Raw genomic sequence first — 24,606 nt, 5'->3', positions numbered from 1 at the left:
TGGCCACTGGTGCCTCTTCCTTCTTTTCCTTTATTTTTGGTCAGTTGTTTTTGGCCAGTTTGTGTTTTTCCAGACATCACTCCATGACGTAGTTGAAGTATACGATGGCCCAACTCTCCAGTCATCTTTGTTATCCTCTCTCTCAGGATCTCATTCAGGTATCATTTAATAGAACTGTCAGTTTATTGTTATTTACTATTTTAATTAACCTAGAAATACAATGTAGTCCAAAAAAAGAAAGAGAAAAAATGATTGTCATGTTTGCTTAAATTCATCTCAGTAAAATAAATGAAATCCAGACTTTGGACTAAACACCTCAAAATCTTTTTATTGATGAATAAAATGGATTAAAATGGTATCTTTTTTTTTCTTTTTAGATTTCTTTTCTATTGCTATTTAGCTACTGTTGCAGGTATTTAGGATATCTTACTCTGTGCCTTAATGGCTTTTATCCAGTGARTGATTTGAAATAGGTAGTAGCTATTTGAAAGAGAAAGCAGTGCATATTTGTAGCAAAGTAAAATTAAATAGATTAGTTGAGTGTTGATGCAATTTAAAGAGGTAGAGAGAGATTGGGATGTTTTGTTTTGTTTTTTTTTTTTTAATTTTGGTTTTGATTTTCTGTGGCTTGAGGGGGGCATGTGGTGGTGTGTTTTGTTGTTCTTGTTGTTTTTTATTTGTTTGCTTTGGTGGTTTTTTTTGTTTGTTTATTTGTTTGTTTGTTTGTTTGTTTGTTTTTTTGTTTTTTTTCTTTTTTCGGGGTTTGACTGTTCATTTTTGATAAATTAAAAGCCCAACAAATATTCCTAGTAACTGAGAAGAATTTTAACCTCCCTTTTCTAGAATGACATAATACTGTCAACATAAAATAATAACAATGCATATATCTTGCAAAGTTTACTGAAGCAGAAGATGGTTTGGAGAGTATTATTTCTAGCTGCAAAGGTGTTCAYAGGTATTTTCTTTAGTAAAAAGTGGCCATCATAGCTTTGTGTTTTCATTGTTTGAGTAGGTGAATCYCTTCCACTGAGCTCGGGGAACCAGATCACAGTCAGATTCACCTCAGTTGGACCAATAACAGCTAAAGGATTTCATTTTGTTTATCAAGGTGAGACAACTTAGAAAAATTTGTACATTTATTCTGTTCACCATAGTTTGTGCATCATCAGAAATAGATTGAGAATGAAGAGGAAAGTAATAGCCTTTTAAAAATAGAACAAGTGCCACTATTTCTACATGTTTTGAAAAATGTTTGAAAGTGTTCATTTAATATGTATTTTAAAGCTGAGATCAAATACTTAAGAAGCATAAGAGGAGTTCCAGATTTAAGAAGACAGTTATACAAAGCTGCTGTTTCTGYTTGCTAATCTGATTGACAAGTGTTAGATCCATCTGGGTGCTCTAACTGGTTTATCTTTCAATTTAAATGTGAATAGCTGTAAATGTTATTACCTGTGGGTTAAAAATGATCTTACTGTTATTAAGATATTTTTCTCGATTTAATTATATTCTTCTTTATGGGTCAAATGCAGAAATTTTTATGTATCAACCCCTGAAAATGCAATTCATTCTTTTATTACATTAAAATCCTCATCTGACAGTCAGAATACACATTTAGAAATACACATGAATAAATGTAAATATCTGATGCAAAGTGTTATTTTGAAACCCTGTATTAGCTGAATATCTCATGGTAATATTTCTCATAAGTGTCATTTTAGAAAGGTTTCCACGTGGATTTTATGCATTACTTCCAATCATGGCAACAATGTCAGTGCTGTGCTCTCCTAAATAGTAACTCAGACATCAAAAGTTAGCAATCTTTATTGAGAACGTTCATTTGGAGATTATGAAAATGTTCTTAACTGGGAAATAGCTGAAAGTTTCTTCTAAACATTTTAAAGATTTATGGTTCAAAATCTGTGTTCCCTCACCAAAACTAAAATTAAGAATCCACAATTGTTTGTATGTTCACAGCTGTTCCAAGAACAAGTGCAACACAGTGTAGCTCTGTGCCTGAACCAAGATTTGGAAAAAGGATTGGAAATGAATTTGCAGTTGGTTCACTGGTTCTTTTTGAGTGCAATCCAGGCTATATTCTCCATGGGTCAACAGCAATTAGATGTGATACCGTACCMAATGCATTGGCACAATGGAATGATTCACTCCCTACATGTGTTGGTGAGTTCCTGAGGCTTTTTAATAGAACTAATTACTGCCTAAAGTGTAGCAGAATGTGTCTGGTTTTTGTCATCAGTATAGTATTCTATTCTTGCCTACTTTCGTTTACTTTCTTTTTAATTCAAGGTTAAGTTTTATTCTCTTTCTATGTTAACCTTTCTATTCTATTTCTATTCTAACCTTGCTGTGACATTTCACAAGATTCATGAACATGTTCTGCTGCCATAAATTCTGAGATAGCTTCTCTTGCATTAACATCTCTGGAAGTTCCTGGCTGTACCTCCTTAATCAAGAATCCAAAACATTAGTTTGTGCCCTGACTTCTTGCAACACTGAAATGCTCTTACACTGCAGATCTCTAACAAGATGYTGTAAGCTATTAGGAAGAACACTACTATATTAAAGAATTAGAATTAGTTCCACTAATATTTAGTTACTTGCCAGGAAAAAGGTAGTAACTTTTGAGATCAGAAAACATACTTAGTCTGGTTCTAGTCATATGAGATTAAATTCTCAAAATTAAATTCTTATGTTAATGTGCATCCATTTGACTTTATAAACTGACTTACACCAACTGGAAATCTAGTAGTTGTGATGAAATTGTTGATTTTGCATCTGCTAATCAGCTGATGGTGCATGATAGCATCTGAGTGGTTTTTAGCAAAACAAAATATTATCTCCAAAATGCCGAAATCCTGATAGAGATCAAGATTAAATATCAGTGGGGTAATATTAAGAAAATATGAATAATGAAGTTTTAAACTAAAAATGTTGATTGAGATTGTTTCACGCATATCAATAAAACCTGGATTTCTTTCTATATCAACAWGAAGATGAAGTATGCAGCTGTATCTCATTTAATCTCATGCACTACAGTTTAATCAGTAGAATTGTACTACTTTTTGCCTTGATGTGAATTACCTTTGTTTTTTCAGATACAGCAATTTGACAAAGCATTGAAGTTATTATTTTGGATGATGACAATGTATTATTGATATTATAATACATGATTTAGTCTGTGGAAGAAAAAGCTATCTGTTTCTAGATGAGTTGAACTGAGGAAGGGTTACAGGCCACCTTCTGTGTGAAAATCCCTGTGYCAATAAAGGTGATCAAATACATATGAGGTGAAAATTGCATTAAACTAAATCAGTTTAATAATTGAAGTGGTAGACATGATCATATTAAATTCCCTTAATTCTAGTGAATGTTTGAATATTTCAGTACTGATAATAGACATAGAATCACTGATTCATAGAATGATTAAGGTTAGACAAGATATCCAAGATTATTAGTTCAACCTTTAACCAAACCCCACATSAATGACACCACGGCACCAAGTGCCATGTCCAATGTTCTCTTGGACACTTCCAGGGCTGGTGACTCCACCACTTCTGTGGACAGCCCGTTGGAATGCTTAACCACCCTTCCTGTGAAAAATTTTACCCGATGTCCAAACTGAACTTCTGGCACAGCCTGAGGCAATGTTCTCTTGTCCTATTCCTTGTTCCATGGGGAAGAGGCTGATCCTCATCTGGCTACAACCTCCTTTCAGATTGTAGGTCTCCTCAAGCCTTCTTGTCTCCAGGCCAAACAGCCCCTGCTCCCTCACTGCTCCTCACATGACGTACTCTCTAGAGCCTTTGCCAGCTTTGTTGCCACTCTCTGATGCCACTCTGGACTTGATCCAGCACCTCAATGCCTTTCTTGTAGTGTGRGGCCCAAAAATTAACACAACACTCCAGTTGCAGCTTGGCATCAAGCATTCTGTCTGTTCATCCTTTCATGAGTAATTGTTTAAACACTTTAGGTGACACTGGCTTTTAATTTATCCATGTAGTCCCAAACAGATTCTATCAATTATATGCCATGCAATACATAGTTACTATATTTGTTATTAAGATGAGTTGCATTCTATCTATTTTCTAAATCCTTTTATTTGCAGCTCCCTTTAGAACTTAGTGATGTTGCAAGAAGTGATATATTARCTCCTAATGGACTTGATAAACCATCTCATCCATCTTTTCCTTCAACTTCTAAAATACCAACAGAATATCTGTATGCAGATTAAGCTGTAATATTGTTTGTCTCTGTTAAAGCTTACAATGATATAGACAAGATGCATTTGAGTTGAACATTCAAAAGAGAAACTTGATGGTACTTAATCTGTCTGCCCTGTTTTATGCATAACACTTTTATTAATCCATGGATGCAGATGTGATGAATGTAGTCTTACAAGGATCTTGAAAATTCTTTACTGATGCAATAGATCCACTGACTGTAAGGGAATAACTCATACAAGCAGAGAACAGTCAAGGGGTTGAGACTGGTGTTATTAATCATTTAGACAACAAAGAAACAATATTAAAAAAGAATGTAACCTTTTTTTGGGTGACAGATTTTAACTTTTACACTAATACAAGACAAAACTTTTCAAACTTCAGTCTAACCCTTAAAAATGTTTTAATTTTGTAAGATTGCACTAGGAGACAATGGAATGGGTTTCACTTTGTAAAAGTCAAATAAATAAGGGGGATATAAGCATGATTCTGTCAGGTAGGAAACTGACATAATTCTMATTTTCTACTATGCCTTTTTTGGTCAGTTAAAAGAGTTTTGAGATAGAAAATGTTATTTTCCTGAGGCATACATAATTTTTTCACTGTAGCATCAATTTATGGAGTTTTCAGCCACAGTATAAGCTTGTTTAATAACTCTGCTCACTTCTGAAGCTTCATACTTCTTTTCTTGCCATATGCATTTCCTTTCAGTGCCCTGTGGTGGTATTTTAACAAAGCGCAAAGGGACCGTTTTATCTCCTGGATACCCTGAGCCTTATGACAACAATCTGAATTGTGTRTGGAAGATCACAGTACCAGAGGGAGCTGGGATTCAAGTAAGTGTAGTTGCTATTTGCTTGTTATCATCATATTTAGAACTGCTTTTTCCTGATGTAAATGGTGAAAAGATSATTTATCTGTACAGTTTGTCTATCTCATTAATGATTCTGAAAATGGACTTTATTGCACATCTTTTTATTTATACAGTGATTAAAAGTTATAAGATTTTTAAAAATCTTTTAAAAATATGCACTTGTAGCCTTTTACATAGAAGAAAATCACCATAATTTCCAAATGTATTTCAATAGTTCAGTGATTCCTTATAAGCCAAGGGAAATAGAGAGCATTCCTATGAATTATTTTTTGCTCTCCCAAAATTTATATATCTCCTTTAGCAAAGTAACATTAAGTGAGTTACTTTCAAGGACAAGTTACATATGTTTTCTGAGAAACTCTCCTGTTCACTCTATATTTATGGAAGTTCACTGTGATGTAAAGATGCTCCAATACATTGCAACATGAGATGGGAATTTATTCTTTAAAGTAGTTTGAGAATTCTTGTTTATTATGTAGATTAAGAACTTCAAAGAATACACTGTAGGAAAGTATCCATTATGTTTATTCTTTCTTTTCTCTGGGTTTAACTAAAGAAACTGACAGAAATCTGGTTATTGAAAASGCAGTTGAATTTAATAAATTAGGACTTGTAAGCATCATCTGAACAAATTCTTAGCAAAATGCACACCAAGAAATCAAGTTTTCTAAATCTATCCTCAGTTTCAAAAATAATATGATTTTATACTCTTCTACTTTGTAAGCATTTAGAAAAGTTTTCGTTTTTAAATAATTACAAATACTTTAAAAATTAAAAAAAAAATAATGAAGAAAACAGAAATCATCGTAAATGCAACATAGATGTACACATGATAATATTTAAGTGTTCCGTTTCCGAAGCTACCGGTGTCTGTTTCCAATAATACTTAACAGCCTAAATMAGTTTTGAGACTGGTTTTGAGGAACACTACTTGATTTAAACAGTTGACTAGAGAAGCTGACATTTAGGAGACTTTATTCTGTGCATTTCTTGTACCAGGAGGATTGTTCAGAGGATTTAAATCAGGCAGTAGCTGTCATCCTGACTTAGGCCGTCACTGTTGGTTTTTTGCAAGTGCTTATCTCTTATCACAGGCTGCATTTTTCAGAATCATTAATGAGGTGACTAAATTACTAACTTTGATTTTAGTGTAGGTGTTTAAGCTTCATTAGATTCTTTTGCTCCAGAGTTGTAACAAAAAAAAGATTTATTTACTGTCTCCAAGTTTCTGAAGCATGCTAACAATCAGAGCCTCTTCACTGCTTCACTTAAGAAAAAGAAATCCTTTGGCTGTAGTGTCTGACCAATTCCCCGGAAAATAGATACAGCAGTTAAGGCCCCATTCAAGGAAGAGGTAACCACACTCTACATTTGTTTTAAGTAGAAGGGCCAAGTCATGTATTTCACACAGGAAAATAACTTCATTGTTTGGTTTTACTGGAACTGGTATTTATTTCTTCAGTTGAAGCTATTCAATTTTGAAAAAAAGAAAAAAAAAGAAAAAGAAAAAAAAAAGGAAAAGGAGAATAATTTACACAAAAGAAGCATAATTCTCTAACTTAATGGCTAAGGCACCGCTTTGTGAGGGTGGTTGGGGTTTCATCATGCGTCTGTCACTGTTTTAAACTTTTCAGTAAACAGTTATTTCACTAAAACATTTCACTAAAACAAAGAAAAAACAAACACTAGACCTTCTCCCCTACAAAACAAGAGCAAGAATCTGGTATTTCTATACTTTGTAAGGTGTGATTTGACTAAATGAGAATAGATATCTTCCCTCTTGCAGATTATCTCCTTATGAGTGGAAGGATGTTGTCACCTCTGGCAGAAATAAAGTGACTTTTCTGCTTTTTTGTCTGTAGCATGCTAGTGACTGCTCCTCCTCAGTAGATGCATTAGTGATGAAGGTAACAAAACACAGAAGTTTTTACTTACCTGGAGGCAGAATTTAAAATGGCAAAATAGATGAAACATCATGTACACCCATGGAGAAGCTAGAGAAAGAAACTGCAGTTGATTGAAAATGCCACGTTTTGTCTTCTCCTAAATATCCCCCTAACAAGAGAATCATRTTCTATACCTTTGTGATTTTCATGGTTGTATGACTCTTGACATAGGTAATATGTGGTTGTCACTAAGTGTTACAGGATTTATAGTTTGAATTGGCAATCAAACAAAAAATAGTTGCCATTTTATTCACTTTTCCATTCTCTTTGGCAAGGAGAGCAAGACAACTTTTTATGACTGCAAGCAGCAGAGGTTACAATTTAGAGTCATCTTTGAGCTTGAATACAGAGGGGAAGAAGTTTATGTTCTTTGCCTCACATTTTTCTTCATAGGTGCAAGTGGTGAGTTTTGCCACAGAACACAACTGGGATTCCTTAGACTTTTACGATGGTGCTGACAACAATGCTCCAAGGCTTGGAAGTTATTCAGGTGACTGAGAATATTTTACAATAAATGGTTCACTGATTCAACTCTTTAATGTAAACACAAGGAACTTTCTATGTGTGTAAGCATGCGTGAGCATGGTGTGTTTGTTTCTCCTGTAATTGCCAACAGGTAATATTATTACTGTTTTAATCAGTCAACACTTTGCAGACTTTCATGAAGCTGTGTGTTTTAAAATGTTAGGAATGAAATAACACGCAGAGGCTTCCAAACTAGACCTATTAATGCCATTTTATTCTCACATTTGTAGCAGGGCCTAGAAATACAGACCTCATAAGATATAAGTATCTCTTGAATTGTGCAGGACAAAAGGATGTATTCTTATCCTTATTTTAGACAGACAGTTCTGTTTGCCTTACTTTTTCTMATTTTCTTCTTTTTCTTTCATTATTCTAAACACGTGTATGCTAAGAGATCAGAGGCAATCAGATTGTCTTGTCATGTGCTGAAACACTAATAAATACTCAATCCCATTTCGAAGAACAGTCCTGCAATATATTTTCAGAGCTGCTTGATATATGCCATTGTAATGCTTAGAATCATTCTGGTTACAGGATCAACTCTTGCTTTTAAGAAAACTCTAGTGAATATTTCTCCTTTTGTGGGTAAAAGCAAGTAATGTAAATTTGTATTGTTTGTCTATCATTCATGTCTCTGATACTGTGGTGCACTGAAAATGTAATAAAACTTTTATAGGGACAGGTATTTCATAGCATCCATGATGACAAAATATTGTTGGAATATTCCAATTGGAATTGGTTGTGACTTATCTCCTGCTCTCACTCTCTCCCTGCTCTCTCTCCCTTTCTCTTTTTCTCTCCTTAACTTAGCTAATACACACACACAGACACATGCATACTCTTAAGTGTGCATTTATTTCACTTTATGTGCATTTCAATAATATTTTGAATTCTCTTTTCAGGAACAACCATACCTCCACTTCTAAACAGCACATCGAATAATCTGTACCTCAATTTTCAGTCTGATATCAGTGTTTCAGCTGCTGGATTTCACCTTGAGTATACAGGTAATTCAGAAATGTTCTATTAATAAAGAAAACTTGCTCGTTCCAGACATCAGTTCTACCTAAACTATAAAATAGTGGAATATTAGTCTTATTTTACTTAATGAGCAATGAATTACATACTGTAACTTCAAAGTGATTAGTAAAATACTCCTTTAAMTCCAAGTGAGCAAATTTAGGCCTGAAAATTGTACTCTAAAGACTGCAAAATTTAGTTTCTCTTGCTTTCATTCTCAAGTTACTTTTGCTCTCTGGAAAGGTTTTCTTAATCTACGGCAGCCAGCAGTAAATGCAGATATGCTCACATGACAACCCTAATCCATTGTGTCCAGTGCAGCCCTAGTCCCTTCCCATAGATGCCACTCCTGAAGCTCCACACCCCACCCCTCCTTGCCAAAATCTACAAATTATGCTCAGTACAGTAGCAAGTGTATTATGCAGTATGTATGTGTAGGACACAAATATTAGTCACCCTTGGCAAAGATGAGAGAAAGAATAATCGGAAAATAGCAGTTGTGATTCTTAACTTACTGGGAAATGCCTCCAGCATGGTGAGAATACTGAATTATTTCAAATGGTTTTTATTATTGCTGAGTACCTCACCAGTGGAAAAGGCTGTAATTATAAATGTGCTTTCTGTCTGAATGACTTTGTCTCAGCTGACTGACAGGAATTCTGGCAATCACCAGCTGTGCATTTCCCTCTGCTTATATTGGTTCTGGTGTCTGATCTGCATAATTGTGTCRTGGTTATTTCTTGTCAGTTTTACCATATGCAAATCCCATTCTCTGGTTGTCTGATTAGCCAGTTGGAGAACACAGCCTTGCAAAATCGCTGCCTGACCGCTTGTCTATAACTAAACATTAATTATATGTAGAATCATCCTGCCATTTCCTTGAAATTCAGATATTCTCTCAGCTGCTTACAGCTTCAGAAAGGAAAAATCTGCAGGAAGTTATGAAAATGAAACAAAATGAGACCAAATCCAGTGAAAGTCAAAATACACTTTTGCATTCCCACATGATCAGATAATACTACCCATATGCTACTCACACCTTTAAAAAAAACATTCACAGTATATTATTTAAAGTATTTGTCCATGCCACAAATAGCCAAATATGTGTATATGAATTTATACAGGGATTTATGTGTGAATTTGTGCAAAAGTAATGTTTTCTGTGAGAGTATACAAACCCAAAGTGTATGTGGAAAATTTGTGATTCMGGAAATAATACTGATGTTCCTCAGCAGATACCCAATTAACCAGTAGATCAGTGAAATATGCTATTTTACAAGATAAATGATTAATTAACTTTTCATATGCAAGAGATAATGTGATTAAAACATCATACAGTCTGTTGTGATTTAACCTCCCATAGTAACTAAGCACTAAAAAGCTCCTTGTTCACTTCCCTCACTCCGCTCACAAGTAGGATGGGGAACAGATTTGGAAAAAAAGTCAAATTTGTGGGTTGAGATGAAGACAATGTAATAGGACAGAAAAGGAATGTGGGAATAATAATGTCAATTAAATAAACCAAATAATAATAATAGAATTAATATATACAAAACAAATYATGCATAATACAGTTGTTCATCACCCACTGACTGATGCCCAGACAGTTCACAGGCAGCAGTTCGCAGCCAGTTTTCCCCTTAGTTCRTATGCTGAGCATGGTGTCATATGGTATGAAATATCCTTTCGTTCAGTTGGGGTCATCTGTCCTGAAACCTTCTAATTAATTTGCTTAGTGTGAGTTTCAAGTCCTAGGCACCAGCTGTTTCAGTCCTTGAATCCATGACTCTTACTCCCCCTCTATTCTCCAAGAAATACATAAGTCTCTATTACCTGTGAAAGTTTTATGATTTTTTTTTTCCCATCTGTCATTCAAATTATTTTTCAAGAAAAGGCTATGGAAAATTCTGCATTGGGCTGAATCATGAATTTGATGTGGGAAATTAAGGGACAACACTTTGTTGTCATTGCTAGGAAGGAAGACAACAGAAACCGTACCTTGTGTATCTTTTGGATTTTTGTCTCTTCYATTTTTCTACAACAGAGACAAGAGGTGTTCTTGCAATTCCAGAACTCACAAACCTACTGTATTTGTGAAGAAATTTCTCCAGAAAGAAAGAGATGCAAACAGAGTTTGCYGTCCTCCATTGTCCTGGTCATATCTGATTCTCAGACAACAGTTCCTGCTCTAAAAGCTGTGATTATGTTTATAAAGATAATAAACGGAAAGGAATGGCCAGATTTTAATGTCAGTGTTTCATAAATTGAATGCATTTCACTGGAGCATTTGCTGGCTGAGGACATCATGAGGAGTCAGCTTAATTAAAGTCTTGGTCTTTGAAGTACCAATCCATGGTTCTCACGCAAAATCACATCAGAGTTAAATATTTATATTAAGCAATTCTCAAGTGAGTTTTCCATAAACATTGTTTTTGTTAAAAAACATTGTTTTTGTTAAATTTGTAAAGTATCTTCCAAATCTATTTCACCTTTTCTAAGAGACACAAGTCTGAGGGTAGTGCACTCCTTTTGCCAAAATTATTACTTTTTCATCTCAGCAACAGTTTTCTGTAACAGTTTTCTGTTTCATTTCTAATATATCTTTTCATCCCTCATGAATAGTTTTTTGTCATGTCTGTTGTGGATTATCTTTTGTGCTTCTAAAAAATCAAAATGCTTATATAAAAATAAACAAAAGGGACTTCATTTGATGAAGAAATATTTTAATACCAAGTAAATGAACTTTGACATAAGAAATTAAGTGTTCGTGTTCAAAAGTGAATAGTGTTCTTATCAATAATGATTTTTCTAGTATATTTTTACTTCTCTGTTGTATCCCTAAATTGTTATTATATCCATAACCTTCATTTTGTATGTTCCAATGGATACCAAAAATACAAAAATATATTACATTGAAAATATATTACATCACCYGAAGTTAGTCAACGAAGAATGCCACAGAATGGTTTGTTAAACACTTCCATAATATTTATATATTTTCTGCCACTATAAAAATTTTAATTTATTCCTAATTTTCTCTAATTAAAGTTTTGTATCATTCAGAATTTCRTTGGTAGGTTTTTCTATTGAGCATCCCAGGAACTCCTGGAGAATGGCAAGACAGCATCAAGTAGCTTCTTTTTCTTTATATACTATTCTTCTTATCTGAAAATTAGAAGATACTGAAAGTATSTTGTCAGTGAATGCCTATGTTAAAAACTCTTTCTATTGCCATTGGTCAAGAAAGTTGAAGAATCTAACACATTTTACTGTGAGAGTAGTATAATGGAGTTCAACAAAATAGTCATGCACCACWAATAAATCAATAATGAACAGACTGCGGTTTATAAATACATTTATGAATACCTTTATGATCTGAGTAAATATCATGACACTCCAGAGACACAAGTTCTGAACCTGTGTTCAGCTSGGAAGGTGTCAAGGTTTGTTTTAGTTTTTTGAAAGGTATCGTAGACATTCAGACTATTTTTTTTCACAAATATTTTATTAATTGAAGTGAGAGCACAAATAGGATGAATGCATGTGAATGTGGTTTAGGCTGCTAAGGCACCCTGAGAAAGGCATTTAAATTAACTCATTTCACTTTGCATGGCCTGAGTATTTACATAGTTAGGTTATGTATTTGGCTGAAGGTTCAATAATTGGAAACTGAAACCTGCTAATTCTTTGTTTAACTTCAAAACTTTATAAGCAATCATCTGTGTAAGCCAAGGACACTTGTTATTTTTCATCTGTACTTTATACATGGACTGGATCACACTCTTGATGTCTGAAATGTAAAAAGTGGATCTAAGTCCATCAGCCATTTTCAAAACAGGTATTTTGCTGTTCTCTAGTTTGAGAACAGAAAACAGAACTTGAAAGATTTTTTTTTTTTTTTTTTTTTTTAGCTTTTGGCATTCAAATTGTATAAAAATGCACTGTTAAGAATCTTCAAATAGTAGTTTTTACTTAGTGAGAATCTTACATTATCAGTTACATTAGTAAATTTTAAAACACCTTGATAATGTTATGAGGTAGAAAGTAGCCATAATCAAATCCCACGTTTCCTTCTTATCCTGTGYACTGATGCCCAGAATGCAACTTGTCCACAGACAACTGCTGATTCTCAAGATTCCCCTAAAACTTATCAATACAGTGTGCCTGTGTACAGTGTACACAGAAGTTCTGTGTGAATCTGAAACCCAATTTTATGTTCATTAGAATGACTAAACTTCTCTATTTTTCTCAGCTATAGGTTTGGACTCTTGTCCTGAACCTCAGATCCCAAGCAATGGGATAAAAATTGGAGACCGATACATGGTTGGAGATGTGGTGTCATTTCAGTGTGACCAAGGTTATTCTCTTCAGGTGAGCCAAGTTTCCAGTTTCAAATGKCAGCTTTCAGTTCTTTAACATGGTTTTGTTTGGGTCTGTCAGTGCAAAATGGACRCAGAACTCTTCAAGCATTGTGAACACGTGGTAAGTTTGCAGGACTGTGTTTTTTTACCAGATGTTGAATTGGGAACTATCCAAATATTCCATCAGAAGTGTATGGCTTGATGATTAGTAATACAGCTCTGCATTAGTGACTATAGGTTGTTACCTGTTATTGATGGCATCTTTGGTATTAATAGCTGAACCTTGAAGTGCTGGCAAATTAAGTTAAAATCACTTGATCAACAATTAACAATAGTTCTCTAACTACAAGAGAAAAAATAAAGTCAGTAAATAGGGGGACTAAGAACAAACAAATAGAAAGAAAGAATTTCTTTTCATAGTAAAATCAGATAGTTACAGTATTTTTCTTACAGCAGTTTCTTGAGATTTTTTATATAAAATRTATTTTTGTCAAGTAAATTTTTGATGTCCTTGCATTAGCAAAAGGTATATTCAGGGGCCATGCAATGATTATAAATCACCAGTAGGAAATATCAGTAGGAAACTGCCTACAGGAAAGACCTGGAAAATATTTTCAAAAATTTGTTCAATTGTACTACAGAACCAGATCCAAAATTGTTTTAATTTGAGACTCCTTAAAGAGAAGACTGCAGATTCTGGAGTCTTCCATTTATCTAGCTGTTTGACAGCCAAAAAGAAGAAAAGAATCACAATACYCAACCGCTGCAAAATGAAAATTCTTAAAGGGAGAAAATAATTTGTATATAACAGCACATGATTAACCACTAATGGAGTTATGGATACCAGGTGAGCAAAATAGCAAAATATGCCAGAATGAACAAAACAACTTTTGTATCAGCCTCACCTGTAACACGTTGATGAGTGTCAGACTAACTAAGTGAAGTTTTAACAATGCTAAAACCTAGATACTGGATTTATATGTATTGCATCAAAAATAGAAATTGAATTGCATTTTTTAGTAAAATAGAAAACAGCTACTTTATATATAGTGAAAGAAACAAAATATTCTTGTCCGATTCTCGATTTCAAATGATGTTTGGACCTGAATCCCAATTTGGGATACAGGGACCTGTATCCCAATTTCTCCCTCAAGACAGAATTCCTAGTCATGCCTGTAGGTTTCTAGCRTTTCAAGAACAGCTGAAGTACAAGTTCTTTGATTGCATCTCTGAGAAWGACTATTGAAGTTTTCTTCTTGTATTGCCTGATTTTATCTGGTCACTCTTGGAAACAACCTGACAAAAATTTTTTGCTTCTTTGCTTTAATTCCCAACTTAAATACAAGTGTGTGAACAGATAAACCACAGTAAATGGCTGAAAAAAGGAAGATACAGAATAAAAAAAGAACTTAGGAGCATAGGCTGTGCAAACACATGTAAAGTTTCTTCCCGCCATACAGTTTTGGCTTATGCAGTCTGACTAGATGGTTTTGAAGGATATCCCAAGTACAGTTAGGATTTTTTAAGATTTTAAGATTTTTTTTTTTTGGTGCTTTTTCTGGAAGACAATTTCAATTACATGAGGCTGATGGACAACACAGAGGGTGTCTCTATTATTAATTTAAGATGCAAAGTCAACGTTTGCATCATTTGTATGGTTTTATCATGGTCAACAAAGGATGTAAATCAATACTGTCTAACATTGCTTCAGTTTGGAGCAATGGATAAAATGAAGCTGGATTCTGTTATACTGTAAGAAATAATATTAATGGCATAGACACCAACATCTAGTGGGCTAACAGTCACAGTCTACCGTATTGAAGGCATGATACAATTCACAGTGTACAATGTAATTACTTTTTGGTTTTGTATATTTTGATGATGTTTTAAATTATACATTCTTTCTGTTGAAATACTAATGTTGTGCTGTACATTGTATATTTTTATATGAATTAGCAAATATTGTGTCATTTTAGGGACATTCACATATCACTTGTATGCCTGGACCAGTAAGAAGATGGAATTATCCGATTCCAATATGTTTAGGTATGTKCAGCATACATAAGTTTTCTTAAATATGACAGAATGAGAAATTCAGAGAACTCAAAAGTAATAGACRCATGTAGAGAAAAGAATCGGGAGAACTGGAAGAATTTAATTAAATGTGAAAATGGTCAAATTAAATTAAAAATTTTTTTAAGGTTCCTGCACACTTACATTAGCAAATCTTTTCTGAAATGTTCAAGCAGTAAAAGAAATACRTATGTTGTCCCTTTCAACCCAAACTGTTCTATGATATGATTCTATATGTTCTGTTCAGAATATWTCATCAATTCATTATCACAGATGACACTTCCAGAGACCCTTGAAACACAGGTAATTGATTTAGGATTCATTTCCCTAGAATAGTAATGACAGTTGTAGAAGATATTAAAATAGAAATAATTTTACATTTTCATCTCTAATGAGTTCAACATAAGCACATCTACCCAATTTCAGAAGACACGTTTAACATTTTTCAAGTTAAATTATATACATGTCCATAATAGTATTGGGAAAAGCACTGAAAACCTGTCAGAAATCAAAATGAAACATGTGAAGTGCACTTAAATATAATCTTTTTATATGATGTGTAAAGAGGAATGTAAAACTCCTTCTAGTTGTAATCTCTTTCACTGCATAGAAATGCCTTTTTGTTTGAGTTCTCAAGCACTAGAASTTATCAGGATTTGTAATCTTGAATGTACAGAAAGCAGGATGCTGCAGATCTCATTAAAGATTTTTTTTGCTTTGCTTTTCTTCAAGACAGTTAATATCCTCTTGAGCTGTCTCACATAATCCTGTTCTTAATCCTGTGGGGTGTTCAAAACCTCCTATGAAGTACTGAGCACCCTCAACTTAGAATTTATAAATATTCAACAAGATTGAGATATTTGTAGAAATTTTTTCATCAGTTAGTCTTCAGGCTTTGTCATTATGCATTAACATATGATTAGGGAGTCTGATGTTATAATTGCACTGCTCTTGGTAAATTCTGAAGATAAAGATGCTATGCTGAAATTGGAAGGTTTTTTTTCTTTTTTCCTTTTTTTTTCCTTCTTTTTTTGCAAGTAATGATTTTTACTTGTGTTTCAAATGATGTAGCAAATTTTACTTGGACAAAACTGCTAAATAAAATTCTGTTTATCGTAATTACCTTCTTTAAATGTAATATAGAAGTCTAAGTCATTTTGTTTACTGATGTCATGCCTGAAAACGAAAATAAAATTAAGATATAAATGTAGCTCAATTTCTGGAAGTATATATTCATGTACTTTTTAAAATTTGTTTATTTTATCTCATTTTAAGACCAACAGGATAGAAACACAGTTTTAAAAAGGCCTCTTGAAACACTTTGAGTACAGAGCCTTTTTCTAATACATTATGTTATTCAGATGCTCTTTTCCAAACTGATGCAGAATTTTCTCAGTGCTGCTATAAGTTGATGTGTGCTGCTTGCCTGTCACAAGGACAGTTGTAGGGAGATTGCAGAGTAAACATCAGGGCAACAAAGCTGGTGAAAGGTCTGGAGCACAAGTTTTATCAGGAGCAGCTGAGGGAGCTGGGGGTGTTTAGCCTGGAGGAAAGGAGACTCAGGGAGACCTTGTCACTCTGTACAACTCCCTCAAAGGAAGCTGTAGCAAAGTGGAAGTTGCCCTCTTCCCCCAGGCAACAGAGGACAGAGTCTGAAGCTGCACCTGGGGAGGTTCAGGTTGGACATCAAGAAGAATTTCTATACAGAAAGGGTGGTCAGGAATTCCAGGTCATTTCTTCAGTGATTGGGCTGCCCAAGGATGTGGTGCCCATTCACCATCCCTGTGGGTGTTCAAGAAGTGGCTGGATGTGGAATTTAGTGCCATGGTCTAGTTGACAAGGTCCCGGTCAGTTAAATGTTGAACTCCATGATCTTGGAGGTCTTTTCCAACCTAAATGATTCTGTAATTCTGGGATCTGTTTTATTTTAAGTGCATGTATCACACAAGTTAAAATCTTCTCAATTCAGAATTGATACAAGTTTTTTAAGTGCCTACTTGTAAATAACTTTCTTGTCTTTAGTAGTAAAGGTGTGTTTATCTGTTTTTTAAATGTAATCCTAGTTATGATTGTATTATTAATGCTCTAGGGATCTTCAATGTTTTGGATTGATTTTTAGCTAATTTCACTCCTCTGAAAAATGCTTTTGCTTTTTTTTCTAGCACAATGTGGTGGTAGCATGTCAGACTTCAGTGGAGTGATTCTCAGTCCGGGATTTCCTGGCAACTATCCTAGCAGTTTGGATTGCACATGGACAATAAAGCTGCCTATTGGGTTTGGTATGTGGATTTTTATGGAGTTAAATTTGTTTTTTTATGGGTGAAAAACACTGAACATAGATTTTAAAATATTGTTAATGTTTACCCTAAGGAAAAAAAAAAAAAAACACAGAAGTAATTATAATTCATTTGAAGACATTAACAAAACCTTAAAAGAGAAAGAGTGGAAAAGCTATGAAGTTTTTTCATTTTCATTTAATATATGCCACAATTTTCTGATAGACAAAATTGCTTAATTGGAATTAATCACAATTTTCTAACTTAAGAGGATTTATTTCTCTTTTTGTGAAGTCATATACCCTACAAAAGTAAATAGCTTTTGTGACTATTTTACACCAAGTCAATATCAATTTAGAAGTTAAAGCTACATTTTAATGAATTATTTTATCATTAAGCTTCTTTGCRTATCGTAGATGAAAATCACAGCAGCAGAGAAATGTTCTTTGAAAGGAAACATAGAAGCCTCCCCCTTAAAGTTGTCAAACTTCCCACTCCAAGTAAAATTTTCAGTAACACTAGATCAAGCCCACTACACCTGGTGGAACCTTCTCCTGGGTGTTGTTAATCACCTCATCAATTCCCAGCCTGTAACAAATGAGGATGTTGTACTCCTGATGTAGAACTTTGCACCTCTCCTTGTGAAAACCTTTAAGAAGCATTYATTTACTCCATCCTTAAGTTTTTTCGTGTTCTTCAGGAAAAAATTTTGCCATTTAGTACATCATCCATGGGCCCTAGTTTGGTATCCTCCACACATTTGTTGAGGATTCATTCTCATTTTCCAAGTCTCTTCTGGAGACATAAAACAGTGAAAGCTCCCATAGYAACTCACAGAATATTGTGCTTGTTTCTGGCTGCCAACCACTGAATGGCTGATTATCACCCTTGGAGCCTCAAAGTTATGTTAATTTTTAACCGACTTCCTTTCCATTCATCAAGCTCATGTATGTTCAGCTTCCAGATGAGAATGTTATTGAATCAAAAGCCATAGCAGAGTGAAAGTATATTATATACACTTTTGTCTCTTTGTCAATATAAAAAAGGAAGGATATAATGGTTGATTAACTGTTATTTTCTGTTAGCAAATCCATGTTGACTGCTCCTAAGTGTCTTTTTGTCTTTTATATGCTTGTAAATTGCCTCCAATTAAACAAGTTCCATAATTTTTCCAAGGACTAAAGTGAACCTGTAGTTGCCATTTCTTTGTTGTCTTAAAGGAGAATATCTATTCAGACTTTTTCAAGTCACTAGAACTTCTCTTATTTCACCATGATTTTGTATAGGTATTATCAGCATTTTAATTGCATTGGCTAACCCTTTGAGCAACTTTGGGTGGATCCTATACATATTTTATTGTGAAATCTTTGTTCCAAGTAAGCCAGTTGGTTTGTCCTATCTAATTTTTTAACACTAGTGGCATTTTTTTAGGAGCATGTGCAGTTGGATTTTTTTCTTTATATAAAAGCGGTGCTGTTTTTTTAGACAGGCCTCATTGTTTTCTATTTTATACTTTCTATCTTCTATCATATTCTTTACTTGATGATACAGAATTTCCAGGTCTTCCAGAGTGAGTGTGGCAACTCAGTGTTCTTGTCTGCATGTGTTCAGATTCTTTCCCTCCTCTTTTTAAATTCAATTCTGTGGTATTTTGATTAGAAATCTCATGAGCCTAGTTCACTTGTGATRTAAATGAAAGTGAGTTGTTCTGCATGGATTGTTTATATTGAAAAATATTAAACATTCTGTAACATTAACTTAACTGAATCTATCTGGGGGAAATACATTATATTAGAATGAAATTTCTATTTAGAGGCAATTTTTTTGTTTTCATTTTGTTCAAAGCAGAGACGATTACATTCAATAATTAACTTTTTTTTTTTTTTTTTTTTTTTTTTGCCTTAGAATGAAGAGAAAATGTATAGAAATAACATTGAAATATTAACTCTGCCACTACCTGAATTTTTAGACAGACTGATGGGACAATTTGTAGTGCTTCATTATGAGTCATAGCGCTGTCTAGAATCTTCAGATCCCAAGTAGATTTCTACTCATTAAGTTACCAACAAAAAACATTATAGCAGTAGTATGTGTATTATTCCTACATCAAATTTACAGAAAAAAGGATATTCAGACCTGTAAGGGAGCAGGATACTTTCATGGATGGTTCCAAAGACATTTGCTAATAAAGAAAAAATAATAAAAATCTGGAATATTGGTTAAATTTCAAATTTAATAAAATGCTGTGTTCAACTACATGCAGAAGCTGCTGTCTTTTTATGCCAAACACATTGCCATCTGCTTTTTCCCTCACTTTACTGCTATCCTGTCTCTCTTCCAATACTGATTCCTTACTCCATTTTCTTTGATTGCATTCTGCCAGGCTTATGTGTTCAATAATTCCAACTTAACTCTTCAGACTGCTATTTACACTTTACATTATTAACATCTTATTTAGTTTTACCTCCATTAGGTAGGAAATTCAACTATTGAAGTTTTGGAACAGTTTCTTGGATAAATAAGTAACTCCACCAAAATCAGTAGTTCTGAACTGCTTTGTACTAATTGAAGTTTATTCACTGGATTTATGAACTGTWCATGTTCAAGTTTTCCAGTTAATGTGTAGGAAATCTAAATGCTTCATTTTGTAAAAGAAAACTAAAACTCCACAGGTTGTAACATGCCTGACATTTTTTACCTTTTCTGAGATACGTTTGAAACTAAATAGAATATTAAAATGAATGTTCACTGTAAATAATGAAAATTGTGACATTTGAAGAAGTGATGGCTAAAACTGGTTTTAGTTATGCTGTGACTGATCTAGTGCAGGCACTTACGTCCCACTCTTCCTTGTTGTAAACAGAAAAACACACAAAYACCATTATGGGAACCTTCTATAGATTTTCACTTATTTAACTCATTTTAGAACGTCTTTTTCCTAATTATAAGTTACAGATCATAAGCTTTTCCACTGTATATTAGCCAATGGTGTAATCTAAACCAATGGCACTGTGTTAATTGGCATATATAAATATATTTAATACTCTTTCAAGCTGGGTGTCCAAACTCCAAAAAGTCATAGAGGAAAAAGCAGTCTAACAAGCTGAAGTCTCTGACAAATAGAGGCCGGTGTTACTGATGGAGCAAGGGAAGAATACTTTGGAAAATTGATAAGGTTCAGAAACTTGCAGAGAAAGGCAGTACAATACAGAAAACAGGATAATCTGCAAAAATATTTTTCTCTTTTGTATCAAAGAAAGTTGGTGAAAGAGGAAAAACTTGCAGCAAGGTTGTGTGAGTTGGCAGTTATTAATGACAGCTTAAACTTTGGACAAGTGTATGGTTCACAGGATCAAATGAAAGGTCAAAGCATCATGATAGAGAAAAAGCRAAGTTTGGATATAACTGGATTCTCTATGTAGGAAATATTTGGAAGGTTGACAGTGTCAAAGAATGACACAAGAAAAAACTTTCTTATCACTTACAGACTGTTTTCAGATAAAGCAAGACAGAAATTATCACGRTAACAGTAATTTAATTACACACCTAACTTGCATATAAAATGTTTCATGCTTCAGAAATTCATTCATAAACTTTACATGATATCTGAGGTAAAGCTCTAAAAGACAGTGAAAAATACCATTTAGGTATTTCAGTTTAGGAGTTACAAAATTATTCATGACTTTCAATAATTTATCTGACATATCTTTTATTTTAAGTTTTATGCAAAATTGTGTTGATTGTCTTTGCCAGAAACACCAGTAGGACCCAATCATCTTTCTAATTAAACTACTCCATTATCATGCTGTAGTTGCAATAGTTCCAGACAAAATAAATATTTACTTTTTTGTAACTTATATAGAAATATTTATAAACAGGAAAATGTTTAAGCGCCCTATAACTATTCAGTGCTGAGGATTTTCTTCTCATAATTTTTGTAATACATTGCCTGGTTAGGAGAGATAACTTGCTAATGGATACTAAGCTGCCTTGCTGTTCTTTACTGAAGCAAATAATAGGAAATTTCTGTCACCAAAGCCATCATATGCCATAGTGTGTGAGTGCAATACTCACACATATTCCCCRTGTACTCTGCTTTCACGAGTCCTGGGTGGACAGCACAGGCTCTGCCTGCCCAATACCTGAGCTGGATCCAAGACCTTTCTGCTCACTGTCCAGTCCAGTTTGCAGTTTGCTAGCAGATGTGCATCCCCACACACACCAGGGTCAGGAGTTATACAGACACTTGCCATGTAGCACATGGATTTCCACCTGGTTATTTTCTGTGATTATCAATGCAAGATGTACACACTTTATTTTCCCTCCTGGTTTTGGTACTGGCGGTGTTTATTTAATGACAATGTTTTTCAGGTGTCCATTTGCAATTTTTGAATTTCTCAACGGAGACCATACATGATTACTTAGAAGTTAGGAGTGGATCTACAGAAACTAGCACTGTTATTGGGAGACTAAGTGGTCCTCAGCTACCAGCCTCTCTGTTCAGCACAACCCATGAAACCAGCTTATACTTTCACAGTGATTACTCACAGAACAAACAAGGATTTCATATTGTATATCAAGGTGAGATTTGGACATTCTTATGAGAGAACAAGGTGACTGTCTGTTAAAGATTTTATGGGGTTTTGGAGATTTCTAAAAACAAATATAAAAGATTTTGTGTTTCAGTCCCAAGTTGTGTACGTTGAGATAAAACAGAATGAAGAAAGTTAAGATGAAAAAAGCAAATTAATTCCGTATKCTCATTAAAATCAGGTCAGCAAACAGATAATTGCCAATATCTGAAGTTGATTGGCACATTAATTTGCATTGCATGCCTTTACAAAGGAAGTATCTCTATTTAATGTTTGGAAACGTACTGGAATTTTAAATTTGTGTAACGGGTTCTGGAAGGGATAGATCTAAATACTGTTTTGTAGTACTGGATTGATATAGGATTGTGCAAATAAATGACAACCCAAAAATCTCCAAATCCATTTTATTTCCTAGTTCACTATTTCTCTGAAAGTTCTTGTTCTGTTGCACCCAAGTAGGTCATGCTGAGCTGGTGAAGATCACAAGATCATAGTGCTATTTATAGAATTGCATATTCATTTAAAACAGATTAGATCACCACTGTTCATGAAAAAAGGTCAAATGTGTATTTTAAACTGGACCTGTTTCCATTATATGAATAACACCTAAGACTGATTTAAAGAGTTTCTGCTTTAGGCCAGTGTCCTGTTACTCTTTTCAGAGTAACAAGTCCAAATTGATTTGAACTCCGTGTGACATTCTGGAAGCGAGCCACTATAAAAATAATTAGCTTTTAAAGCAAAAGTCAATTTGTGACTTAAACTGCTAAGGACAGTAAAACCGTAAGACCATATACTATTAATAGTAACAGTAATAATTTTGGAGGTGCTGTCATTTGTCAAAATGGTGGAAAGCTCTTGTCTGTGTTTTAACCACATAAGAGAGAGCTGATTATTTCAAACAACATTATACAAATGATTATTTCAAACAACATTCAAACTACAACATTATATTATATGTGCAGCTTATTTATTCTCACGGGTAATCAGAAGACAATGCTTCAAACCTTCTTGGAAAAAAATCACCAAGATGTGTGAGAGAGGCTTGTTTTGAAATCTTACTTGTTCACTATAAATTCTTTGATATTCCAATTCATTATATAGGCTTTTAATTCTTTGGGGAAAACCAAATAAAACTATAGACATGTTTATTTCTCCTTTTCCTTAAATGTAAGATTGCAAAACCTGACAACTCTTATTGGATCAGAAAAGCACTTCATCTAGCTCAGTMCAGTATCTTCAAACAGCAAAAAGAAGTGGCATTTAGCAGCACAGAAGCATAGCTTGTTTCACATTACTTGATCAATGATTTGATCATCACCATCATGGAACTTTAGTTCCCAGTATATGGGTTGTCCATGACTTTAAATTTTATTCTAATTAAAAGCTCTTGTTTTTGAGATAATCAGAATTTGTGTTTTACTGATTTTCTCCACCATTATTATTTTTTATTTCAGCATATCAGCTACAAAGCTGCCCTGATCCTCGACCATTTCGTAATGGTTTTGTTATTGGAAATGACTTTACTGTGGGGCAAACTATTTCATTTGAGTGTTTTCCTGGCTACTCGTTAATTGGAAATTCAGCTCTGACTTGTCTTCATGGCATCAGCCGCAATTGGAATCACCCTCTCCCCAGATGTGAAGGTATGTTCCAGGTCATATATAAACCCTTCATTATTTGAAAGTCTTTCTGTGACCATTAACTGAAGTAATTTCAGCTTTTCGATTAAGAGAGGCCTGTGTTTTTACTCTGTAGTAATTGCAAAGAAAGTATTAAATTTTGTACATGAAAATTTTAGCAGAGAAGCTGAAATGTTTTGTAATTTTAAATATCTGAAAATTTATCTGAGATAATAAGTTTGCTTTAGGGAGATTAGGCTTAAAGTCTGGGATGGCATAGACCCATGCTTCTTTTAATCTAGGTGATGCAATGCTGTGAAAGCTCTGGAGTGAATTAAGAAAAAAAGCTTCAAAACTTAAATTTAACAATTCTTCTCAGTTAGAAAGAAAATTTTAAAGGTGGTCCAGAGGAAAATTGTCCTCCAGCCAGTGGTCTCAGTGAAATCATTGTTTTTCTGAATGGGATTTCTTTTCAAATTACCTTTTTTTTAACCTGTTGCATTTTTTTTTTTTTCACTCATGCTTGAAACAAATAAGAAGGTTCAATGAACTGTGACTTGCACACAGCTTAACTTTTAAGGAGACAGAGTAACTGTGTGTGGTTCTGTAGAAGTGTTTATCTCAGGTTTGAAAGGAACCGGTACCTATGCGCCAGGCCAAAGAATGTCAGTCCTCCAGAAAGTCAAATAAAAGTCCAACTTCCCTCTATTCTGAATGGTAAAACTCAGCATTGAGAATGGGATCCTCAGTATTGAGTATGTAGGAGAGAAATGCCTAAATAAAAACTCCCAACAGCACTCCACCCCCAAAAAAACCTCCAAAACTAAAAGCAACCACCCAAACAGAAAATAAAACCCGCCCCTCTTTTCTGGATTTTTGCATTGTATTTTACACCATATATCCAAATTTAGGTACCTAAATGAAAAGCCTCATTATTCAAAATTCCTGCTGGAGTCAGCAAGCCTTAGGAATTTCTGGGGGTTATGGTGGCTAAATTAAGACCCAGCTGATACTGAATTCAGAAGGGGAAGCCTTATCACAGAAAAAAGAGATGACACCTCCACTGGTTTGTTTTT

At 34.1% G+C, this 24,606-nt stretch overlaps 1 protein-coding gene across 3 annotated transcripts in view; it reads left to right on the top strand.

Moving 5' to 3' along the window:
- CSMD3 (CUB and Sushi multiple domains 3) overlaps window positions 1-24,606 on the top strand; it is a 575,335-nt gene that overhangs the window by 459,359 nt on the left and 91,370 nt on the right. For 2 of the 3 annotated variants that reach the window (XM_057367683.1, XM_057367675.1), the window contains 11 exons: window positions 45-158; window positions 1,013-1,108; window positions 1,978-2,181; window positions 4,953-5,077; window positions 7,455-7,551; window positions 8,489-8,593; window positions 12,859-12,977; window positions 14,944-15,013; window positions 17,203-17,319; window positions 21,688-21,897; window positions 23,366-23,554. In XM_057367683.1, coding sequence (XP_057223666.1) covers window positions 45-158; window positions 1,013-1,108; window positions 1,978-2,181; window positions 4,953-5,077; window positions 7,455-7,551; window positions 8,489-8,593; window positions 12,859-12,977; window positions 14,944-15,013; window positions 17,203-17,319; window positions 21,688-21,897; window positions 23,366-23,554 — 1,446 coding nt within the window. The remainder of the gene's footprint in view (window positions 1-44; window positions 159-1,012; window positions 1,109-1,977; window positions 2,182-4,952; window positions 5,078-7,454; window positions 7,552-8,488; window positions 8,594-12,858; window positions 12,978-14,943; window positions 15,014-17,202; window positions 17,320-21,687; window positions 21,898-23,365; window positions 23,555-24,606) is intronic. The other variant, XM_057367689.1, reaches the window with a different exon arrangement.

This window comes from Malurus melanocephalus, unplaced genomic scaffold, assembly GCF_030028575.1.
Source record: "Malurus melanocephalus ecotype Western Australia unplaced genomic scaffold, MMel_1.1 scaffold_3, whole genome shotgun sequence".
In the NCBI taxonomy this organism is placed as follows: domain Eukaryota; kingdom Metazoa; phylum Chordata; class Aves; order Passeriformes; family Maluridae; genus Malurus; species Malurus melanocephalus.
Note: the sequence above shows the minus strand (reverse complement) of the source record. Positions and strands in the feature narration are given on the sequence as shown.